The sequence below is a fragment of the Carcharhinus amblyrhynchos genome, chromosome 10, assembly GCF_965287045.1.
Source record: "Carcharhinus amblyrhynchos chromosome 10, sCarAmb.v2.hapA, whole genome shotgun sequence".
Lineage (NCBI taxonomy): Eukaryota > Metazoa > Chordata > Chondrichthyes > Carcharhiniformes > Carcharhinidae > Carcharhinus > Carcharhinus amblyrhynchos.
Genome location: NC_137333.1, coordinates 104,208,499 through 104,231,871, shown reverse-complemented (window position 1 = coordinate 104,231,871; position 23,373 = coordinate 104,208,499). Strand labels below are relative to the sequence as shown.

At 45.1% G+C, this 23,373-nt stretch overlaps 1 protein-coding gene across 2 annotated transcripts in view; it reads left to right on the top strand.

Moving 5' to 3' along the window:
- rsf1a (remodeling and spacing factor 1a) overlaps positions 1–23,373 on the top strand; it is a 99,095-nt gene that overhangs the window by 62,920 nt on the left and 12,802 nt on the right. For both annotated transcript variants that reach the window (XM_080197705.1, XM_080197706.1), the window contains exons 4-10: positions 567–772; positions 4,276–4,427; positions 5,797–7,748; positions 12,463–12,654; positions 13,748–13,852; positions 16,325–16,404; positions 18,166–18,220. In XM_080197705.1, coding sequence (XP_080053831.1) covers positions 567–772; positions 4,276–4,427; positions 5,797–7,748; positions 12,463–12,654; positions 13,748–13,852; positions 16,325–16,404; positions 18,166–18,220 — 2,742 coding nt within the window. The remainder of the gene's footprint in view (positions 1–566; positions 773–4,275; positions 4,428–5,796; positions 7,749–12,462; positions 12,655–13,747; positions 13,853–16,324; positions 16,405–18,165; positions 18,221–23,373) is intronic.

The following is a 23,373-nucleotide window of genomic DNA, read 5'->3' as shown; positions in this document are numbered from 1 at the left end:
TAACAAGAGTTAGAGACCAAATGCTATAAATAAAAATGATCATGAAGCCACAAGATTGTTGTAGAAAGCCAACCGTTTCACTGATGTATCCTTTTAGGGATGGCCACCTGCTGTCTTTAATGGCTCTGGCTTGTGTGTGACTCTGGACCTATTGCCCCTCAAGTGGTCTATCAAACCATTCTGCTGTGGCAGCAAGGGATAGGCAATATATTTCAACCTTGCCAGTAACACACAAACCCCAAGAATAGATACTTTAAAAAAAGTGCCTTGCTAGAATTGGATGATTCAGTGGGTGCCATCAATCTTCCCACACCCCATTGTAAAGATTCAAATTGTGTGTCAGCTTAAGTGGGTATTGACAGGCAGGAAGGTTCTATTGCATCCTGTCCAGTATCGGTTCTTTACGCACACATCGTTTTTAACCAAGCCCCCCTCCTTTCCTGCTCTTTACAGCCACTGGGGTGAGTTTTATCATCACTATTGGTGTCTGGATTGGTGAATACTCCACAGACTTGGGACTGTTTGATTATGGAGATACAGTAGTAACAGTGTCCTTTCTCTTTCAGTATCTTTGTGAATGCCAATTTGATGACAATTTGAAATTCAAGAATGTGCTGAATGAAGAGGAGCCAGATGCTATGCGCATCCATCCAATTGGGCGTGATAAAGATGGTCTAATGTACTGGTACCAATTGGACCAAGAGTTCAATGTGCGATTGTACACAGAAGAACAAGATGATCAAGATGGCACTTCATGGAGGCTCATTGTGAGGTATGGTGAGGATGGGAGAGTGAATTTTCTGTTGCATTTCTGGCAGTTAATTTACATTTTTGGGGGAATTCTTGGAATTTCAGGATTAAAAGAGGATGGGTGGATTATAGCTCCATTTTATGAAGTGGTAATAATGCAGGGAGAAAGAAAAACTGGGAGTTTGAACAAATAAAATCTGCTTGGGATGTATGGTTCAAAGAGATGAAGAAAGGGCAGGCAGAGCATTGAAATTTAAAATCAATTTAATTCTCTAGATCTGAATGCTGCTGGCAAGACTGGCCCATCTTGAGTTGACTTTGAGAAGATATTGTTCCTTCTGCTGCCTTGCAGAAGTGCTGAAAAATTTCTCTAAGATTCCTATAGACAAAGTATGAGTTATTATGAGTACACTGTGATTAAATTTTACGATTAAAGTTGTTCAGGGAGACGTTCTGTTTCTTGCCATTCAGTATAGGAACAGGAAGAGGCCATTTAGACCGCTGAATCTGTTCTGCCATCCATAGCTGATCTGTAACCCAATGCCACATCTCTAACTTTTCCCATAAGCCACAAAGATGTTAGATTTTTAGAATCTGCATTTGTAGCCACATTATTTAAATGGCTCGTTGAGTTGAGTTTCTGGTCAATGGTAACCCCCAAATGTCGATAGTGGGGCATTCAGCAATGGCAATACTGCTGAATTGTCAAGGAAGGTGGTTAGATTTTCTTGTGTTAGAGATGGTCATTTCCTGGTATTTGTGTGGCATGAATATTACTTGCCGCTTATCAGCCCAAGCCTGAATGTTGTCCAGATCTTGCTCCATATCAACGTGAACTGCTTCAGTACCCAAATAGTGTCGAACATTGTGCAATCATCAGCGAACATTTGCACTTCTAACCTTATTCATATAGCACCTTTAATCTTCCTAAGGCACTTCACAGGAGTGTTATTAAACAAACTTGGACATTGAGCTACATACTGAGGTATTGGGGCAGATGATCAAAAGTTTGGTCAGAAAAATAAGTTTTAAGGAGCACCTTGAAGTAGAAGAACTTTGTTGAGGTAAGTGGTGAGGTTACAATGTTCATAACATCTAAGCAGCTGAAGACATAACCAGCAATTGTGTAGCAATTAAAATGGGAATGTGAAGGAGTGCAAGGGTATCAGAGGAATATCTGGCTGGAAGAAGTTACAGAGATGAGGAGTTGCAACACCATGGAGGGATTTGTAAACAAGCAAGAGAATTCTAAAGTTAAGACATGGCCAAACTGAGGGTCAGACATTACAGGGAAAATAAGTAATTCCAAACTTCACCCAGTTGCTGCCTGGGATGAAGGAGTTGTCTTTGGCTTTTATAGTGAGGGGGATAGAATATAAAAGTAGGGAGGTCTTGCTGCAACTGTACAGGGTACTGGTGAGGCCGCAGCTGGAGTACTGTGTGCAGTTTTGGTCGCCGCACTTGCGAAAGGATATATTGGCCTTGGAGGGAGTGCAGAGGAGGTTCACTAGGCTGATACCGGAAATGAGGGGGTTGGCCTACAAAAAGAGACTAAATAGACTGGGTCTGTACTCGTTGGAGTTTAGAAGGATGAGGGGGGATTTTATAGAGATGTATAAGATGAAGGGGATGGATAGGGTAGCGGTAGAGAGATTCTTCCCGCTTAGAAAGGATAGCAGGACTAGAGGACACAGCCTCAAGATAAGTGGGGGGGGAGGGGGGAGCAGTTTAGATCGGAGTTGAGGAGGAACATTTTCACTCAAAGGGTGGTGAATCTCTGGAATTCTCTGCCCGTTGAAGTGGTGGAGGCTACCTCGCTAAATATATTTAAGTCATGGGTAGATAGGTTTTTGATAGACAGGGGAATTAAGGGTTATGGGGAGAAAGCGGGAAAGTGGAACTGATTCACTTCAGATCAGCCGTGATCTTATTGAATGGCGGGGCAGGCTCGAAGGGCTAGATGGCCTACTCCTGCTCCTATTTCTTATGTTCTTATGTCTTTACAATGAAAGTTTGGGCAGGATGGGCAGTTCCATTGGAGTTTAGAAGAACGAGGGGTGAGTTTATTGAAACATACGATGCTACAAAGGATTGACAGGACAGTTGCTAAAAGGATAGTTCTCCCTTTTGGAAGGGACTTGAACTAAGGAATATGGTACAGAAATAAAGATTCTCCATTATGAGATGTAGATGAAGAGAATTTCTTTTTGAAGGTGATGAGTCTGTGGAATTCCTTTCCCCAGAGAGCAGTGGAAACAGGATTATTGAATATTTTTAAGAGTTAGATTCTTGACTGACAAGGGAGTCGAACGGCTTTGGGAAGTAAGGTAGATAGAAGCCATTATCAAATCAGCCATGGTCTTATCAAATGATGGAGCAGGCTCAAGCTGCCAAATGGCTCACTCTCTGCCTAATTCACATGAATTCATTTGGATGAAGTAGTTGGAATTCAGGCACCCGAGTCTGGATGGGTTCAAGCTTATAGAGGTCATGCCTTCTTCTTTGGCAGTCCCTCAGGGTCAAAGATGCCTTACGTCCACTGTGGGGAGATGGGTTCAGTGGTGGCTGAATGGTCCAATCCTCAAGCCGCAGGCTCTGCCACAGGTTTGGCAAGAAATGTTTGATGATGTGGGTGGGCGGAATGCTCTGGATTCTGTGCTTTCTCTCCGCAGTTTAAGCTTGGCTTCTACACACACCAACTGGTGACGCTTGAAGTGATTGGCGCCTTCACGAGTGCTTCATCTCCAATTTGTGCATTCTAAGACAAGCGGTTCCCACATGTTGAAGGGGATGTTGCATTTATTTAGGGAGGCTTTCGGAGTGTCCTTGTAGCGTTCCCTCTGCCTCAAGATTGCTTGTCTTGATTGAGGTCATACCAAGAAAGAATTGGAACAACAAAGTCCAGAGGGTCAGATGGTGCACTAGTAATCCAGAGGCCGAGGGTAATGCTTTGGGGACATGGGCTCAAATCCCAACACGGCAGCTGATGAAATTTAAATTCATTTAATAAATCTGGAATATGAAACTAGCCTCAGTAATGGCAGCCATGACAGCTGTTGTCTGTGTTGTCAAAACCCATCTGGTTCACTAATGTTCTTTAAGGAATGAAATCTGCCATCCTTACTTGATCTGGTCTATATTTGACTCCAGAGCCACAGCAATGTGGTTGAATTTCAGCTGCCCGTCTGAAATGGCTGAGCAAAACACTCAGCTTCAAGGGCAATTAGAGATAAGGAACAAAAGCTGGCTGCATCCCATGAAAGAATGCTAAAAGGAAGCAAAGGTGAGATTGACCTCCAAGCCTCAGTTTTATCCAGGTCTTGCTGCCTGCAAGCACATGCTGCCTCATTATCTGAAGAACTGTGGATGGAGCTCGGTCGTGCAATCATCAGCAAACAGACTGTGTCATAACCTCCTGATCGAATCAAGAGACCACTAGAGAAAGATTGGGCCTGTTTCTTTAAGAGTGCCTGAATGCTGAATCCAATATGGTCATGGCATGTGTCTGTGATTTCTTTTAACCAGGGACCGTAATGAATTGGCTGAAACACTGCAACTGCTGAAAGCTCAGATAGATCCAGCATTATTAGGCAAGTTTATCCAGGAAGATGGCTCCTCTCATACTAGCCCTACACCTGAAGATGAAGAGAATAAGAAAGAACTTGAACACTTGGAAGGTAACTTTTCTCTACTACAAGCCTTGACTCAGGGCCCCAGGATGTATCTAAGTGTTATCTCAAGTGATCATTCACGTCTGTGCTCATACCCATTATCAGTATCTATAGGAGGGAAGGTGAGCCAGCACTGATGAACCTGATACTTACATCTCATGCACAACATTTCCAATAGGTTAGAGTCACAGAGAAAAAAGGTTAATGAAAAATTAAGCATCTTTATTTTACCATTCCACCTGATCCCAATTTTTGATGGTTTGACTCTACTTCTCATCATATTCTCACCCACTCCCAATTAATTATGGTGTGCACTGTCTTAAGTCTCATTTCCTTTTTACATAGAAACATAAAAGCTAGAAGCAGGATTAGGTCATCCGGTCCTTCAAACCTGCTTCGCCATTCATCTTGATCATGGCTGATCAACGAATTCAATATCCTGATGCCCCCTTCCCATATCCCTTGATTCCTTCAGCCCCAAGAGGTATATCTAATTTCTTCTTAAAATCAGACAAATGTTTCGGCCTCAACTACATTCTGTGGTCGTGAATTCCACATTCACCACCCTCTGGGTGAAGAAATTTCTCCTCACCTCAGGTTTATCCCTTATCCGCAAACTATGACCTCTAGTTCTGGACTCCCCCACCATTGGGAACATTCTTTCTGAACCTACTTTGTTAGAATTTTACAAGTTTCTATGAGATCCCACTCTTCTAAAGTCCAGTGAATATAATCCTAACCAACTTAGTCTCTCCCCCATTTGACAGACCTGCCATTCTAGGAATCAGTCTGGTAAAACTTCACTGTACTCCCTCTACAGCAAAGACATCCTTCCTCAGATAAAGACACCAAAGTTGCACAGAATACTCCAGGTGTGGCCTCACCAATGCCCTATATAATTGCAGTAAAACACCCCTGTCCCTGTACTCAAATCCTCTCGATATGAAGGCCAACACGCCATTTGCCTTTTTACTGCCTGTTGTACCTGTGTGCTTGCTTTCAGTGACTGATGCATGAGGATTCCAAGGCTTTGTTGAGTATCCAACTCTCTCAATTTTGTCTGCAGACTGTTCATAGGTCTGTTTTGTTTTGGCTTTCAGTTAAGCCAAGTCCTCTTCTAGTTCAAATGGGTGTTAGTCATTCTGTGACATTATTTGAAGAGGAGCACGCTGAAGTGAACATCAGCATTCCCTTCCTCGACCAAAAGTATCATAAACCAGATTAGCTTGTCCTTCTGTCATTGCTATTTAAGACTTTCTTGCTGTTTGACCATTTCCTCAAATTATTTGTAGTATGTGTAGCATTTTTGAGAATTTCTGAAGAGTTTTACGAATTCACACTTTGATTAAACATCTTTTTCAAAACTTTTGAACAGAGGAAATAAAAGTGGACAAGACAATAGAAGGAAAGCAGAAAAAACCTGAAAAGACCACAGAGTCAAATCCAGCATCTCCACCGACAACTATCTCTCCAAAAGATGAGGAAAAAGTACAGACGGTCAAGAAAGAGCAAGATGAAGATGTCTCAAAGGGAGGGCAGACCATTAAGATGGAGCAACCCGCATTAGAAAATAGCAATGGGAAAGGCGAAGGTACTAAACTGACCAAAGAGAACAACCTGGAGAAAATTAATAAGTTAACTGAAGGGGAAAACACAACTACAAAAGTAGAAGTGGTCAGACTGAAAGGCTCAGGTGATTCCAAAGGTTATATTGATAAGTTACCAGCTGAAGATCATGAAAAACTGGGAATTTGCATCAAGATGGAATCTGCTGATGATGTCAAAGAGAAGTCTTCAGAAGAGCTCGAAAGGGCCTTGAAAACCGTCAAGCAGGCAAAACTCCCCATGAAAAAGCGTGAAATTAAACTGACTGAAGATTATGACAGTTCAGTAAAGGGGCCGCTCAGCAAATCCATGACCCCCATCAAAGAGCCATTGAAAGAAGAACCAAAAGCAGAAGTTGAGACAGTAAAGCAGGCACCTGAGGAGCAGGAAGAGGGGAAGCAACTGGTGAACGGCGAGATAGCAGCTGGACCTCAGGTGAACAACCACAAAACTGAAGGGGGACATACGGAGGCTACTGCTTCAGAGAAGGCTGAGCAGAAGAAGAAGAATCAGGAGCCTGAGTGTGCACATCCAACTGAAGAGGAGGAAAATAGCATTGACAGGTCAGGCAGGCAGGACTCTGATTTGTCTGTGAGCCTTAATCAGGAGAACCATACAAGTGGAAATCAAGTTGAGGTAAATCAGAACTGCACAACAAAGGAGAAAACTGCAGACCAGAATTTCAAAGAACTTGAGAAGCCAACTGAGGAAATCAGGTTAAAATGTGAGGATGAAGAAGATTCTTTGAAGAGCTCACTTGTCACCAAGCTGTCTGACGTGGCAACGCCCGGCACGAAGCTGTCTGACGTGGTAACGCCCAGCACCAAGCTGTCTGACATGGTAACGCCCAGCACCAAGCTGTCTGACGCGGCTACGCCCAGCACCAAGCTGTCTGACGCGGCTACGCCCGGCACCAAGCTGTCTGACGCGGCTACGCCCGGCACCAAGCTGTCTGACGCGGCTACGCCGGGCACCAAGCTGTCTGACTCGGCTACGCCGGGCACCAAGCTGTCTGACTCGGCTACGCAAGGCACGAAGCTGTCTGACACGGCTACACCCGGCACCAAGCTGCCTGACATGGCAACGCCTGCCACCAAGCTGTCTGACGCGGCTGCACAAGGCACCGAGCTGTCTGACGCGGCAACGCTCGGCACCAAGCTGTCTGACACGGCAACGCCCGGCGCCAAGCTGTCTGACGCGGCAACGCCCAGCACCAAGCTGTCTGACGCGGCAACGCCCGGCACCAAGCTGTCTGACGCGGCAACGTCCGGCACCAAGCTGTCTGACGCGGCAACGCCCAGCACCAAGCTGTCTGACGCGGCTACGCCCAGCCCCAAGCTGTCTGACACGGCGAGGCCTGGCACCAAGCTGTCTGACATGGCTACACCTGGCACGCAACAGGCAAGTTTCACCAAGGTGGAGGAGGAATGTCCAGAAAAAGTGCCTGTGAGGAGAACAAGAGCATCCTTGAGGCAACAGATGCTGGAGAAGACTTTGGAGGGGGAAGCTCCCCAGAAAGTTGAGCAGGTGGAAGAGAAACAGGAATCAGAGCCTAATGGGGCAAGGTGCTTAAGGAGGTCGTTGAGAATATCCAAACCCACGGCAAAAGTGACAGAAAGCCAGGAGAAGAAAGCAAGCAAAAGAGAAGAGGAGTCAGCACCTCTGAGTCCGGATAGGGATGAGAACCAGAAAAAGATGGAGAAGGATTCCAAAGGAGCAAAGGTACAGCGATTTGATTGTTTTAAAATCCAAACCAAAGTTTGTTGTGGGTGTGCTGGCATGGTTGGATTGTCCTCGTGAAGCTGGTGGCGAACCAACACCTTGAGAACAACTGAGTGTCTCGCTCGGCCTTTTCAGCGGGGCAGATAAGAGTCAACCGTATTGCTGAAGTTACTTGTAAGCCAGACAGAGTATGGATAGCAAATTCCCTTCCTTGAAGTGAATCAGATTTTTAATCAGATTAGGTTTTTAATGATAATCCAGCAATTTTATGGTCACCATTGCTAACTTTTAAATTCCAGAGTTTATATAATTAATTAAATTTAAATTTCCCAGTGAATGTCTTGGGATTTGAACTTGTTTCCAAAGCATTAGTCCAGGCCCCTGGGTTACTACTTCAGTAAAATAACTACTGCCAACAATACCATCCTATGCATTGAGGTAAAATAAATGAGCAACACTTGATAGAAAATGCAAGTCCTGCTAAGCAGAACATGTAATGAGGTTTACCGTACTGCCAAACCTGTCTCGTTCTTCCCCAAGAAAGATTTTAACTGAATTATTATAGCCAGGAAAGCTTTGAGCACAATTCATGTGATTCATAAAAGCTTATAGCACAGACAGGGCCATTTGACCTATCATGTCTGTGCCAGTTCTGTGCTGGAACTGTTCATGTCAAGTTCTAGTGTTGTGTATCTTCTCCATAGTCCTTTATCTCACTCTTCAAATAGTTGGCCACTGTCCTTTAATGTGCAGTGGTCTCCGCTTTCACTGTTCCCTCTATCAAAACGTTCCATGCTCCCAAGCATTATTTTCGTTTTAAGAGAAAAGGATTCTGCTGATTTACTGGGTGAGCGGACTGTGTAGGGTGGGTGCCAAAAGATCGCAGGTTGATCCTTGCTGGCCTCACTGATTTTTGCCGTGGTGGTTATCTTACAATCTACGATTTTGGTCTGATGCCCCTGGAATTGGGAAGAGGGTGAAGTAGAGGTGACCCACCAGAGGTCCTCCTGATAATTGCTGGAAAAGTGTTGGGAAGATTAATCTTTGACACTTTGGCTCTTGACTGATGCATGAAAAGCTGGAAATGTGAAATGAGAGACCCGAAGATCATCTCGGCCTAAGGACATGAGAAAGTTATATGTGGGAAATAGGAGGGGGAATAAAATGGAAAGTTGATCAAAGTATGGATGAAGATGCCAAGAGTGCAAGAAATAAGAGTGGGCCATTCAGTCCCCTGATTCTGCTTCCCATTTAGCAAAATCTTAGTTGGTCTGATTATGACTTTAATGTCATTTTCTTGCCTGACCCCCCTAACCCTTAGTTCCTTTATTCATTAAAATCTATCAAACGCAACTTTGAATGTATTCAGTGGCCTGGCCACAACTGTTCTCTGGCAAAGAGAATTCCACAGATTAACCACCTTCAAAGATGAGGAGCAGTTTTTTCTCAGTATTAAATGACCCTTATTTCTTAAACTATGTCCATTACTTCCAGCCTCCGCTACAAGAGCTCCCCTTACCTAAAGAAAGATGTATTAACATTGGAGGCAGCCCAGAGAAGGTTCAAAGAACCAAGAAAATTATAGCACAGGAACAGGCCCTTAGGCCTTCCAAAGCTGCACCAACCATGCTGCTCATCTGAACTAAAACCCCGTACCTTTCTGGAGACCATATCCCTCTATTCCCATCCTGTTCGTGTATTTGTCAAGGTGCCCCTTTTAAAGTCACTATTGTATCTGATTCCAATACCTCCCCTGGCAGTGAGTTCCAGGCATCCACCACCCTCTGTGTAAACAAAACTTGCCTCGTCCATCTTCTTTAAACCTTGCCTCTTGCACCTTAAATCTATGCCCCCTAGTAATTGACTCTTTCACCCTGGGAAAATCCTTTTGACTATCCACTCTATCCATGCCCCTATAATCTTGTAAACTTCGATCAGGTCGCCCCTCAACCCCCGTCATTCCAGTGAGAACAAACCAAGTTCCTCCAACCTCCCCTCATAGCTAATGCCCTCCATATCAGGTGACATTGTGGTAAATCTTTTCTGTACCCCCTCCAAAGCCTCCACATCCTTCTGGTAGTGTGGTGACCAGAATTGAACACTATATTCCAAGTGCGGCCTAATTGATGTTCTATAAAGCTGCAACGTGACTTGTCAATTTTTAAACTCAATGCCCTGGCCAATGAAGGTTGATGGAGGGATTTTCTTGTGAGGAGCAGTTGAGTAGGTTGGGCCTGTACTCGTTGGAATTTAGAAGAATGGGAAGTGATCTTATTGTGACATAAAGGATTTTCGGGAGCTTGACAGGATAGACGCTGAGAGGTCATTTCCCTTGTGGAAGAGTCTAAGACCTGAGGGTATAAGCACAGAGTTAGGCGTTGCCCATTTAAGAGATGAGGAGGAACCACTTCTCTCAGAAGGTAGTAAATCTATGGAATTCTTCACTGCAAATGGCTGTAGAGGTTGGGTCATTAAGTATGTTCAAGTTTGAGATTGATAAAGTAGGGGAATCAAGAGTTATGGGGATAAAGCAGGAAAGTGGAGTTGGGGTCACGTACCAACCGACTCAAGAACAGCTTCTTCCCTGCTGCCATCAGACTGTTGAATGGACCTACCTTGCATTAAGTTGATGTTTCTCTGCACCCTAGCTATGACTGTAACACTACATTCTGCACTCTCTCCTTTCCTTCTCTATGAATGGTATGCTTTATCTGTATAGCACGCAAGAAACATTGCTTTTTACTGTATGTTAATACATGTGACAATAAATCAAATCAAAAATATCATATCAGATCACAATGATATAATTGAATCATTAGAGTTTAGAAGAATGAGGGGAGATCTCATTGAGACGTATAAGATGATGAATGGGATGGATAGGATAGAGGTGGAGGGACTCTTCCTGCTCAAAAAAGACAGTAGGACTAGGGGGCACAGCCTCAAGATAAAGGGGAGGCGGTTTAGAACGGAGTTGAGGAGGAACTTCTTCACTCAAAGGGTGGTGAATCTCTGGAATTCTCTGCCCGTTGAAGTGGTGGAGGCTGCCTCGCTAAATATTTTTAAGACGCGGGTTGATGGGTTCTTGATAAGAGAGGGGATTAAGGGTTATGGGGAGAGGGCGGGAAAGTGGAACTGAGCAGCGACAGATCAGCCATGATCTTATTGAATGGCGGGGCAGGCTCGAAGGGCTGGTTGGCCTACTCCTGCTCCTATTTCTTATGTTCTTATGAATGGTGGAGCAGACTTAATGGGTCGAATAACCTACTTCTGCTCCTACGTCTTATGGTCTTATCCTCTCAGCATTCACCCTGTTAAGTCCCCCTCAGGATGTTTGTGTTTCAGTAAATCACCCGTCATTCTTCCAAACTCTAACGGGTAACTGCATTGTTCTGACTTGTGCAGAATAGCAGCGGCTGAATGTAAAACCATCACTTCTAATGGGTTGGGGGGTGCAAGAACTCCAGGTTGCAAACCACCAACATGTAGATTTTAGGTCCACATGTCATAATTTATAAAGAACTTATTGAAACACTTTTAAAAATGTATCTGCTGGAAGCAGATATTTATTACACAGCCTTAGTCATCTGTAAGGTGTGGCTGGAACATCTTAATGCTGCAAGCTTTGTGGTGAAGATGCGCCCATAAAAACACAAACCCAATAGCGCAGAAGGAGGCCATTCAGCCCATCAAGTCTGCACCGACAGCAATCTCACCTAGGCCCTATCCCTGTAAGTCCACATATTTACCCCGCTAGTCCCTCTAAACTATGCATCCTGGGACACCTAAGGGGCAAGTTAGCATGGCCAGTCAACCTAACCCGCACGTCTTTGGACCGTGGGAGGAAACTGGAGCACTCGGAGGAAACAGGGTGAATGTGAGACTCCACACAGACAGTGACCCAAGCTAAAAATCAAACCCAGGACTCTGGAGCTGTGAGGCAGCAGTGCTAACCACTGTGCCACCTCGGTACTGCCAGGTAGTATTGTGACTACGGAGGAGGAATGTCCGATACTTTCCATACTGTAAACCTTTATGACTCTGAGTGTGATAGAAATAGAAACTAATGCTGTTCAGTGCGCTTTGTACCCTTGTCCTTAGGTGTGGACTTTTTAAAAATTCTTTGGGATATGGGTGTCACTGGTAAAGTCAGCATTTGTTGCCCATCCTGAATTGCTCTTGAACTGACTGGCTTGCTAGATCATTTTGGAGGACAGTTAAGAACCAGCCACATTACTGTGGACCTGGAGTCTCTCTTTGTGCCAGAACAGGCAAGGATAGCAGATTTGTTTCCCTAAAGAATAACCCCCAACCCTTTTACAACAATTAATAGTTTTATGGTCATTACTGACACTTGCTTTCAATTCCAGATTTGCTAATTGAATTCATATTCCACTAGCTGCCGTGGGGAGATTTGAACCTTTGTCCCCAGAGCATTATTCTGGGTCTCTGGATTACTTGCTCAGTGACATGACAATAATGCCACCATCTCCTCCGTCTAACGCTTGCTTTGTTGTAAGTGATGTGCACTGTTTTCACTGGATTATTTGTGTTTTGTGTGAGGAAATTGAATTCTGGTTGTGTGAAGATTGCATTCAATTCTTCGCATTTCTGTTGGATTGCCACAGTGCAGATCTACACGGTGAAAGGCAACCCAGCTCATTTGAAGAGGTTTGATTTGAGGCTTGTTTCTGACAGTCTGGTATTGACATTACAGCGCAAGTGTAAATCTAGTCGGAGAGCCAGGTGGACCAAATCGAGGGGCAGGCGCAGACCCCAGGAATCAAGTGAAGAGAGTGAGAGCACCCAAGAAGATGATGAAGGTAGTGAAGGGGAGGAAGAGGAGGAAGGGCCACCGGAAGATGATGAGCCCTGTAAAAAATGTGGCTTACCCAATCACCCTGAATTGGTAGGTCTAATTGGTTAGGGATGGAGTTGCTTTTCTAGATTGTTCTCTACTTGCTCCTATTCTGTTTTAACTTGTTTTAAGCAGCCACTGACATTCTGGTCTGTTCTTACGGGCAAGTTCCCAACACAGCATAGTAAAAACTGGTATCTCAATGAGGGATGAAGTATCACCAGCATATTAAGCATAGTTTTTTTTACATTCAAACCTGTCAACTTAACTGTCAAATATGAAAGTACTTTCATCCTGTTTTTCAACTCTTGTGTGAAGAGAGCATTTGTTAGATCATGTTTGATTATTCCCAGAACTGGGAAAAGACTATTGTAGATCTTAATCTAATGTACAAATATATCTCGTGCTGTTTTGTTGGGTGGAGGATGTGGGAATACAGTTGCAAAATCCCCAAGAATGGGCCCAGAACAGCTGCTGTACTGGGCTAAGGGGAGAGAAATGGTCTCCTGTTCCTGACTGCTGTTTAGTTGACATTGACTGTGAATCTGTGCCCAGAGGCATCAGGTGAGATTAGAATCAGCTTTATGATTACTGTCAAGTTGAATAGCCTTCTGGTCATTGTCATGTAGACTCACATGCATATTTACCCTGTTAACATCCTGACACTAGGGTCAATTTAGCATGGCCAATCAAACTAACCAGCACATCTTTGGACTGTGGGAGGAAACTGGTGCACCCGAAGGAAACCCACACAGATATGGGGAGAATGTGCAAACTCTGCACAGACAGTGACCCAAGCCGGGAATCGAACCCGGGTCCCTGGCGCTGTGAGGCAGCAGTGCTAACCACTACCAGTAAGATATCAATGCCTTTGGAATAGAGATGGGTAAATATCAATGAGATAATTGAATATAAAATCAAGATAGTGAGGATGCTGGAAATTTGAAATAAAAGCATAAAACGCTGGAACAATACAGCAGGTTAGGCAGCATCTGTGGAGAGGAATAGTTAATGTTTTCATGTTGATGACCTTTCGAAATAGAAGAGTTACTCTTGTATATCTATCGTTCTTCTTTTCTAGTGAATGGTAATTAAATATTTGGCCTGAGTTGCTGCTGTTAATTGGTGTAAATGTTTTGCCTAGATTCTGTTGTGTGACTCCTGTGATAGTGGTTATCATACAGCGTGTCTACGACCTCCTCTGATGACGATCCCTGATGGAGAATGGTTCTGCCCGCCCTGCCAACATGTAAGCAGCTCTTTTCCATTTGGGCATTGCTGCAGTTAGATTTTCAAACTGAACAATAATTTGCCTCCATAGACCTTTTCTTTCTTTTTGTTCGTGGGATGTGGGTGAATGTGGCAAGTTTATTGCCCATCCTTCTGTTTCCCTGGAAAGATAACTGAATTTTGAGAAGTTATTTGAAGAGTTTACAGGAATAGATTCTGAGAGTCTTGTTTCTCCTGGATGATCTGGTGTTTTATTGAATGGTAGTTTAAATGTGGCTATAAACAATAATATGCTGCTTGAGTCTTATAGTCTCATGAACCATAACTGTTTATTTACAGAAAATATTTGCTTCTGCTTGATTGGAGCTTCTCTGTCTTTCTCATTTCCCAGTCATGGAATCTGACATTATTACATCAGCATGTTTGCTTCTGGAAATCCTTTACTCTGCATCTTCGCCCAACCCAATTCTTTATCACCATCATATCTACATCCTCCTACATCTTCCCTCGGATTCTACAGGGTTAGCACATGAGATATCAAATCTCCCTGAACTTGTGATTTGAGTTTGAGGATATTCCATGCTCCTGTTCTGTTGGTCTGAGTGATAATAGGGGTGTGTCTAAAGCTTGTAGTAAGCCTTTCCTCCTCTTCAGGATCCAAGTAGTAAATCCAAGGCTGAGGATTTCTGGCCCCATTTTGACGGGTTCCCTCAGGGCGGAAACAGTGAGTCATTCAGATTTCTGTTGACTTTGGCAGGACAGGAAGATCCTACTTTCGTAGAATCCCTACAGTGCAGAAGAGGCCATTTGGCCTGTTGAGTCTGCACTGACACTCTGGCAGAGTATCTTACCCAGGCCCTCTCCTATCCCCATAACCCCACACATTTTACCATGGCTAATCCATCTAATTTACACGCCTTGGGACGCTAAAGGACAATTTAACAAAGAGAACAAGCAAACACCACACAGTCACCCAAGACGGGAATTGAACCTGGTTCCCTAGAGCTGTAAGGCAGCAGTGGTAACCACTATGCCACCCATGTTGGAGCAGCTGGAAAATCCCAAGTTTCTATTGGCTTTCTTTCCAAGAATATGTAGATGCTGCAACAATGGATCATAGTTTCAGGAGACGGGATCAACCATTTGGGACTGTGATGAGAAGTTTCTTCACTGAGAGGTTATAAATCTTTAGAATTCTGTACCCCAGAGGGTTGTGGTTGTTCCGTTGATGGATTTTTCGGCCCCATGACAATCAAATTATATCGGGATGAAGTGGTGATGTGGAATTATGTACAGAGTCAAACTGCTGAGGTTCAGAGAAGGCCTGGGAGGCCAGATGGTCTGCTCGTACATCTGTTTCTCATGTTCTTGTATTCTTAGCTCGTCTGGCCACTCTGTGGCTCCATTCATGAGATTAGTCCATGTTTATTTACAATTAATAAATGGGGAAAGACTTCGAACTCTTGAGACATCAGTGAAAGCAATGAAAAGATCTCTTAGAGAGGTAGCAGTGACAGAACTAACAAAGACACCTATGTCAGACTCCTATTTATCCACTACAGCTCAGCCTTCAACATCATTATTCCACAAAACTCATCTCCAAACTCCGTGGCCTGGGGCTCAGTTCCTCCCTGTGCAAGTGGAATCTGAATTCCTAATCCACAGACCACAATCAGTAAGGATAGGCAACAACACCTCCACGATTATCCGCAACACCAGTGCTCCACAAGGCTGTGTTGTCAGCCCCCTACTTGTACACCTATGACCGTGCGGCCAAATTCCCCTCCAACTTGATTTTCAAGTTTGCTAATGACACCACCGTACTGGGTCAGATCTCGAACAATGACAAGACGCAGTATAGGAAAGAGATAGGGAATCTGATGAACAGGTGCAACGACAATAATCTCTCCTTCAATGTCAACAAAATGAAGGAGATAGTCATCGACTTCAGAAAGTGTTTTGGAGAACATGCCCCTGTCTACGTCAATGGGGACAAAGTAGAAATGGCCGAGAGCTTCAAGTTTTTAGGTGTTCAGATCACCAACAACCTGTCCTGGTCCTTCCATGCGAATACTATAGTTAAGAAAGCCCCACTTTCTCAGAAGACTAAGGAAATTTGGCAAGTCTGCTACGACTAACTTTTACAGAAGCACCATAGAAAGCATTCTTTCTAGTTGTAACACAGCTTGGTACGGCTCCTGCTCTGCCCAAGACTGCAAGAAACTACAAAGTCCAGTCCATCCCTCAAACCAGCTTCCCAGCCATTAACACTGTCTATATTTCCCACTGCCTCGGAAAAACAGCCAGCATAATTAGTAACATTAGTGTGCACATGAAGGGAAAAATGCTGCCTGATGACAAAAGATGTGCTGCTGAACTGTTCGGTTTTTGGTGTGGCAGTAACATATTTATAAGTCGCAGCTATTTATTTCTGTATGGGAGGGGGAATGTGTGACTGCACTAAAAGTTGTCCCCTTTTTATTGTTTGCAGAAACTTCTTTGTGAAAAACTAGAAGAACAATTGCAAAATATAGACATGATGATAAAAAAGAAGGAAAGAGCAGAGAGAAGGTAAAAGAAATACGCAAGACTACAACAACCACTTCTGAGATTTGAGTGGAATATTCTGCTTCTGAAATCAATGAAAATCAGGCTGGCAATATCTCGAACAACCAATTCCCTGTCTCTTTCTCCACTCTCCCACTCAAATTGGGTTTTGCACCTTCTGTGTTTTTATTCCTCCAGCCTGCAATCCTGCCCCCATTCTTTGTCCAAACCTCTGTTTTTCACCTTGTACCTACTGCAGCTATTGTTCTGAAGGCCGTCACTGGGCCATTTGGCCCCTCGAGCCTGCTCTGTCATTTAATAAGGTCATGGCTGATCTTTTTGTGCACTCAGTTCCACTTACCCATCCGCTCACCATAACCCTTAATTCCTTTGCGGTTCAAAGATTTATCTGTCCTTGCCTTAAAAACATTCAATGAGGTAGCCTCAACTGCTTCAGTGGACAGGAAGTTACACAGATTCACAAGCCTTTGATTGACGAAGTTCCTCCTTAACTCAGTCCTAAATCTGCTCCCCCTTATTTTAAGGCCATAACCCCTAGTTCTAGTTTCACCTGCCAGTGGAAACAACCTCCCTGCTTCTATCTTTTCTATTCCCTTCATAATCTTGTATGTTTCTATAAGATCTCCTTTCATTTGTCTGAATTCCATTGAGTATGGTCCCAGTCTGTCCTCATAAGCCAGCCCTCTCAAATCCGGAATCAACCTAGTGAATCTCCTCTGCACCCTTTCCAGTGCTTACATATCCTTTCTCAAGTAAGGATATCAAAACTGTACATGGTACTCCACGTGTGACCTCATCAGCACTTTATACATCTGCAACATAACTTCCCTGTTTTTAACTCTATCCCTCTAACAATGAAGGACAAAATTCCATTTGCAGCCGTAATTACCTGCTGCACCTGCAAACCAACTTTTTGCGATTCATGGGCAAGGACATCCAGGTCCCTCGGCACAGCAGCATGCTGCAATTTTTTACCATTTAAATAATTGTCCATTTTGCTGCTATTCCTACCAAAATGGATGACCTCACATTTACCAACATTGCACTCCGTCTGTCAAACCCTTGCCCATTCACTTAAACTATCTATATCCCATTGCAGATTTTTGGTGTCCTTTGCATACTTTGCTCTGTCACTCATCTTAGTGTCATCTGCGAATTTTGACACAATGCACTTATCCATTTGTCCTCAGCATCTTAAAATAATGGAGTTCCCTCACCCTTCCTTCTGCTTTTTTTTTATTAGTAATCAGCATATTTGGCATCCCAATAAAGTTTTTAATTCTCCCACCATAAAGTGAATGTCAGAGGATAGTGGAAGCAGATTCAATAGGAATCAAATGGAAACTGGATAAATACTTGAAGGGGGGAGAAGAAGTTCAGAGCTGAGAGATGGAATGGAATGAGTGCTTCTTTTCAAAAGATAACATGAGCATGATGGGCCGAATGGCCTCCTGTATTGTATCATTAAATAATTACTTCTTAAACTTAAGTTTTAGCTAAACTACAGTCTTAGTTTATTTTTAAAAGCTATAGGGAGAAGATAACCCATTGCAGATTTTTTGGAGTAAAATGTTATGTTCTTGTGGTTTATGATCTGACAAGCCTGGTTTTACCTCGCCCCTTTTGCCCCCTTCCAATCTTGGTGACAACGTTCAGTAATTTCTCAATCTTTGCTTGAAACATGTGCAGGTGAATCTTCTATGGAATGTTGGTTTTCTCATTTACAAAGGTGTAGCTTAAAATGATGCACTCCCTCTCTTGCAGGAAAGAGAGGCTGGCCTTTGTGGGAATTAACGTGGAAAATATCATTACTCCAAAAGTAAGTATATTGTAAATGCTGAAAGGGATGAGGGTTTTAAGAAAACAAGATTAACTTGACTTCTGGGGGGGCCAGTTTTAAAAAATGTCGAAGTGGCCTTTTCATAGAATCCCCACAGTGCAGAAGGAGGCCATTCGGCCCATCAAATCTGCACTGACCACAACCCCAACCAGCCCCTGTTCCTGTAACTCCCCGCATTTACCTTGCTGGTCCCCCTGACACTAAGTGGCAATTTATCGTGGCCAATCAACCCTAACCCGCACATCTTTGGACTGTGGAAGGAAAACAGAGCACCCATAGGAAACCCACACAGACATGGGGAGAATGTCCCCACAGACAGTGCCCTAAGTCAGAAATCGAACTGGGCCCCTGGCGCTATGAGGCAGCCGTGCTAACCGCTGTGCCAGCATGCAGCACTTGTGAAGGAGGTTTACTCTTGCCCCTTCACATTTACTTTGAGTCAAATTCTTGATTCTTCAAAATTTTGAGAATAGCTCAACTCAAATGTAAAAAATCTACAAGGAAAATTTAAAAAACAACTGGAATGTACATAATTCAGTCAGCATCTAAAAGAGAAAAGATGAGAGGTGGGGTTTTCCATCACACCCCCACTCCCCAATCCCCTACCCACCACGGAGTGTTTTCCGACGCAGGAGGTGGCCCAACTTTGGCCAGTGGCAAAATCTTCCAGGCCTGCCGATGCCTGTCTGTGGTGTTTTGCGTTGCTCGCTGACTGTGCAACTGGAAAACCGACCTTTGGGGGCCGCCATCACAAGGATTGGAAGATTTCACCCCCCCCTCCCGCCGGCTGAACAATTCCAAACATCCTACCTGAACACTAAACTAATGTGATTTTTGTTTCTTTACGATGCTGACTGCATTTACCTCTGCTGCTCGTTCTGGGTTTATTCTGAAACCTTTAGCTGATTATTGCAATGCTGCTTTGCTGCCTTTCTCTTGTAAATAAATCTCAGCTCCCAGGGGTCGTGCCAATAAGAGTTGCCAGAGATTGTCTGGTGAGGGGAAGTCCAAGCTGGGATGTGATGCCAATTAGCCTGCTGATGCTCACTGTCTAGACTGACACGAATGGAGGGCAGAGAAATGGATTGGGTGGGGAGAAAAGCTGCAGCAGAAGGCCAAGAAATTGTGACTGACTGACTACTGTGCTGTACCAAGAGAGAAGTGGGGTAGATACAAAGAACAAAGAACAACCCAGCACGGGAAACAGGCCCTTCGGCCCAACAAGCCCGCGCCGCTGCATCACCCTACACCTATTCTACCCTGCGTGTCTACGAATAGAACCCCTGACTTAGCCAGATTCAGGGGAGAATAGTGTCAATTTGGTAAAACCAATCAGCCTAAGAGCACATCTTTGGGGTGTGGGATGAAACCGGAGCGCCCGGAGGAAACCCACGCATCCACAGGGAGAATGCACAAACTCCCACAGACACAGGCCCAAATCCATGTATCTGCACAGCTAGCAGTGCTAGTCACCGAGCTGTTGTGGCGCCCGTCTACCGGTCCAGGATCAAGCACACACACCGACACAAAGTACTAGGCCACTCCTGGAACCTCCAAGAGTAGCCCACGCACGACCCACCGTGTGCATGCCCCTCGTTTGACAATGAGGTGGACCTCCACCTGCGGAATAAAAGACAAAAACGTTAATCACAAGCCTGCCTTTCCGGTGTCTCCCGAGGTTCTGACCCTTATTTAATAACCCCTACCATAACCCTCCATCCTCGTTTGACTCATGTGCCTATCTAACTGAACCTTAAACGAGTCCAACGTTCCCGCCTCCACCACCCTACTCGGTAGCGCGTTCCATACCCCCACAACTCTCTGCGTAAAGAACCTCCCTCTCATATCCAAATTATATCTCTCCCCCCTCACCCTTAAATCATGTCCTCTTGTATTTGTAACCAATCTAGGGAGCAGTCTCTCACTATTGACTCTGTCTATTCCCTTCAGTATCTTATATACCTCTATCATGTCCCCCCTCAATCTCCGTCTTTCCAAGGAGAACAGTCCCAGTTTCTCCAACCTTTCCTCGTAACCCAGCCCCTCCATGCCAGGCAACATCCTGGTAAACCTCCTCTGCACCCTTTCCAGAGCCTCCACGTCCTTCCGGTAGTAAGGTGACCAGAACTGGACGCAGTACTCCAAATGCGGTCTAACCAACGTTCTATACAACTGAAGCATTAGACGGCAGCTTTTAAACTCTATACCCCTTCCTATAAAGGCTAGCATTCCATAAGCCTTCCTGACAACATTCTCCACTTGTGTCACAACCTTCATGGATTTGTGAACCTGCACTCCCAGGTCCCTCTGTGTTTCTATACTCCTAATTTGTCTACCTTTAATCACATAACTCCTCTCTACATTATTCCTTCCAAAATGCATCACCTCGCATTTGTCAGGATTAAATTCCATCTGCCACCTATCTGCCCAATGCACCAACCTATCTATATCCTGTTGTATCACCTCACAATCCACTTCGGTACCCGCCAACCCTGCCATCTTGGTGTCATCAGCAAACTTGCTGATCACACCACCTACGCTCTCTTCCAAGTCATTTATGTAGACTACAAAGAGGAGAGGTCCCAGTACTGAGCCCTGCGGCACACCACTGGTCACTGGCCTCCAGCCGGACAAAGTCCCCTCCACAACTACCCTCTGTCTCCTATTACCCAGCCAGTTCTCAATCCACCTAGCTACCTGACCTCGTATCCCATGCGCCTTAACCTTTTCTACCAGCCTACCATGAGGGACTTTGTCAAACGCCTTACTGAAATCCATATAGATGACATCAATGGCTCTCCCATCGTCAACCGTTTTTGTCACCTCCTCAAAGAATTCCACCAGATTCGTAAGGCAAGACCTCCCTCTAACAAAGTCATGTTGCGTATCCCCAATCAGACCGCAAAGCTCCAAATGCTCATACATCCTACCCCTAAGTACTTTTTCCATTAATTTCCCTACCACCGATGTCAAACTCACCGGCCTATAATTTCCAGGGTTATCCCTGCTACCTTTTTTGAACAGCGGTACCACATTTGCTACCCTCCAGTCTTCTGGGACCTCACCTGTGTCCAAAGAAGAGACAAAGATTTGCGCCAGAGGCCCAGCAATTTCATCTTTCACCTCCCTAAGCAGCCTGGGATAAATACCATCAGGCCCCGGAGCATTATCCGTCCTTACGCTACCTAAAAGCCCTAGCACTTCCTCCCTCATAATAGATATTTCCTGCAGTTGATCCTCAGCTCCCTCCAAGAGACCGCACGATTCCGAACCCCTCTCCTTCGTGAATACCGACGCAAAGTATTCATTCAGGAGCTCCCCCATTCCCTCCGACTCAATACATATCTCCCCACTTTTGTCCCTAAGAGGACCAATTTTCCCTCTAACTACTCTCTTGCTCCTAATATAGGAATAAAATGCCTTCGGATTTTCCTTAATCCTACCAGCCAAAGCCATTTCATGCCCTCTCTTCGCCCTTCTAATTCCCCTTTTTAGCTCCCTCCTACTCTCTCTATATTCCTCCAGCGCACTCTCCGTACCCAGTTGTTTTGACCTAACATACGCCTCCCTCTTCTTCCTGACCAAGTCTTCAATACCCCCTGTAATCCACGGCTCTCTAATCCTACCTTTCCCATCCTTCCGCTTAACCGGAACATACCTCCCCTGCAGCCATTTCATTTTGCCCTTAAAAGCCTCCCACTTGCCAACCGTGGACTTGCCAGCTAACAGTCCCTCCCAATCAGTGTCCTGCAGCTCCCTCCTAATCCTGCCATAGTTCGCCTTTCCCCAGTTCAGCACACTCCCGTTCGGCCGGCACTCGTCCCTTTCCATTTTTACCCTAAAGTAGACGGGCTTGTGGTCACTATTAGCCACATGTTCGCCTACCTCTACCTCTCCCACCTGCCCCGGCTCATTACCCAACACTAAATCCAGTATAGCCCCTCCCCTAGTTGGACTAGTTACATACTGCTCTAGAGACCCTTCCAAAACACATTTCACAAACTTCTCTCCCTCCGTACCCCCAGCTCTAGGCCCCCTCCAATTCACTCCAGGAAGATTAAAGTCACCCACTACAACCACCCTATTCTTCCTGCACCTACCCTGCAAATGCCTTCCTCCACTGACCTCAGGCTGTTGGGTGGCCTATAATACACCCCTAGCAACGTAATCTCTCCCTTTTTATTCCTCAACTCCACCCACAGTGACTCAATCCCTATCTCTTCTATATTGTCCTCCCTCTGCACTACTGTGATGCTTTCCTTGACTAACAGTGCCACCCCTCCACCTCTCTTCAACCCTCCTCTGTCACACCTAAAACACTTGTACCCAGGAACATTCAGCTGCCAGTCCTGCCCTTCCCTTAACCATGTCTCTGTTACAGCCACCACGTCTAACTGCCTCACAAACATCAAGGCCCCAAGCTCATCTGTTTTCCCTGCCACACTCCTAGCATTGAAACAGACACAGTTCAACCCACAAGTGTCCCTCGGAACCTCCTTCTCCCTGATACTTTTCCTTTCACCCGACTCTCTCCCAGCCACCTCCCCACCCCCCCTCCATATTAGTTTAAACCCTTCATAAACACCCCAGCTAACCTCCCCGCTAAGACATTAGTTCCCCTCCCGTTCAAATTCTCCCCACCCCTCCTGTACAATTGCCCTTCTCTCCTAAACACCTCCCAGTGATCCACAAAAGTAAAGCCCTCCACCCTACACCAATCCCTCAACCATGCATTCAGCTGCATGATCTCGTCATTCTTTGCCCTGCTGGTACTGGGCAGCAACCCAGAGAGTGCCACCCTGGAGGTCCTACTCTTTAGTTTGGCCCCCAACTCCCTAAATTGCCTACGGACCTCTACCCTACTCCTCCTTCCTATGTCCCCCTCCCCTACATGTACTATGACCTCAGCCTGTGCCCCCTCCCCTTTCAAAATTCCCTCTACCCTGTCCGTTACATTCTTGACCCCTGCTCCAGGAAGGCAGACCACCATCCTGGAGTCATGCCTCTGTCCACAGAACCTCCTATCGATACCTCTGACCCTCCCGTCCCCTACCACTATCACCTTGCCAGCCCCCTTCTGTCCCTCCAAGTCAGTCACCTCCTCCTGCCTATCTTTCTGTGCCCCTGTCGAC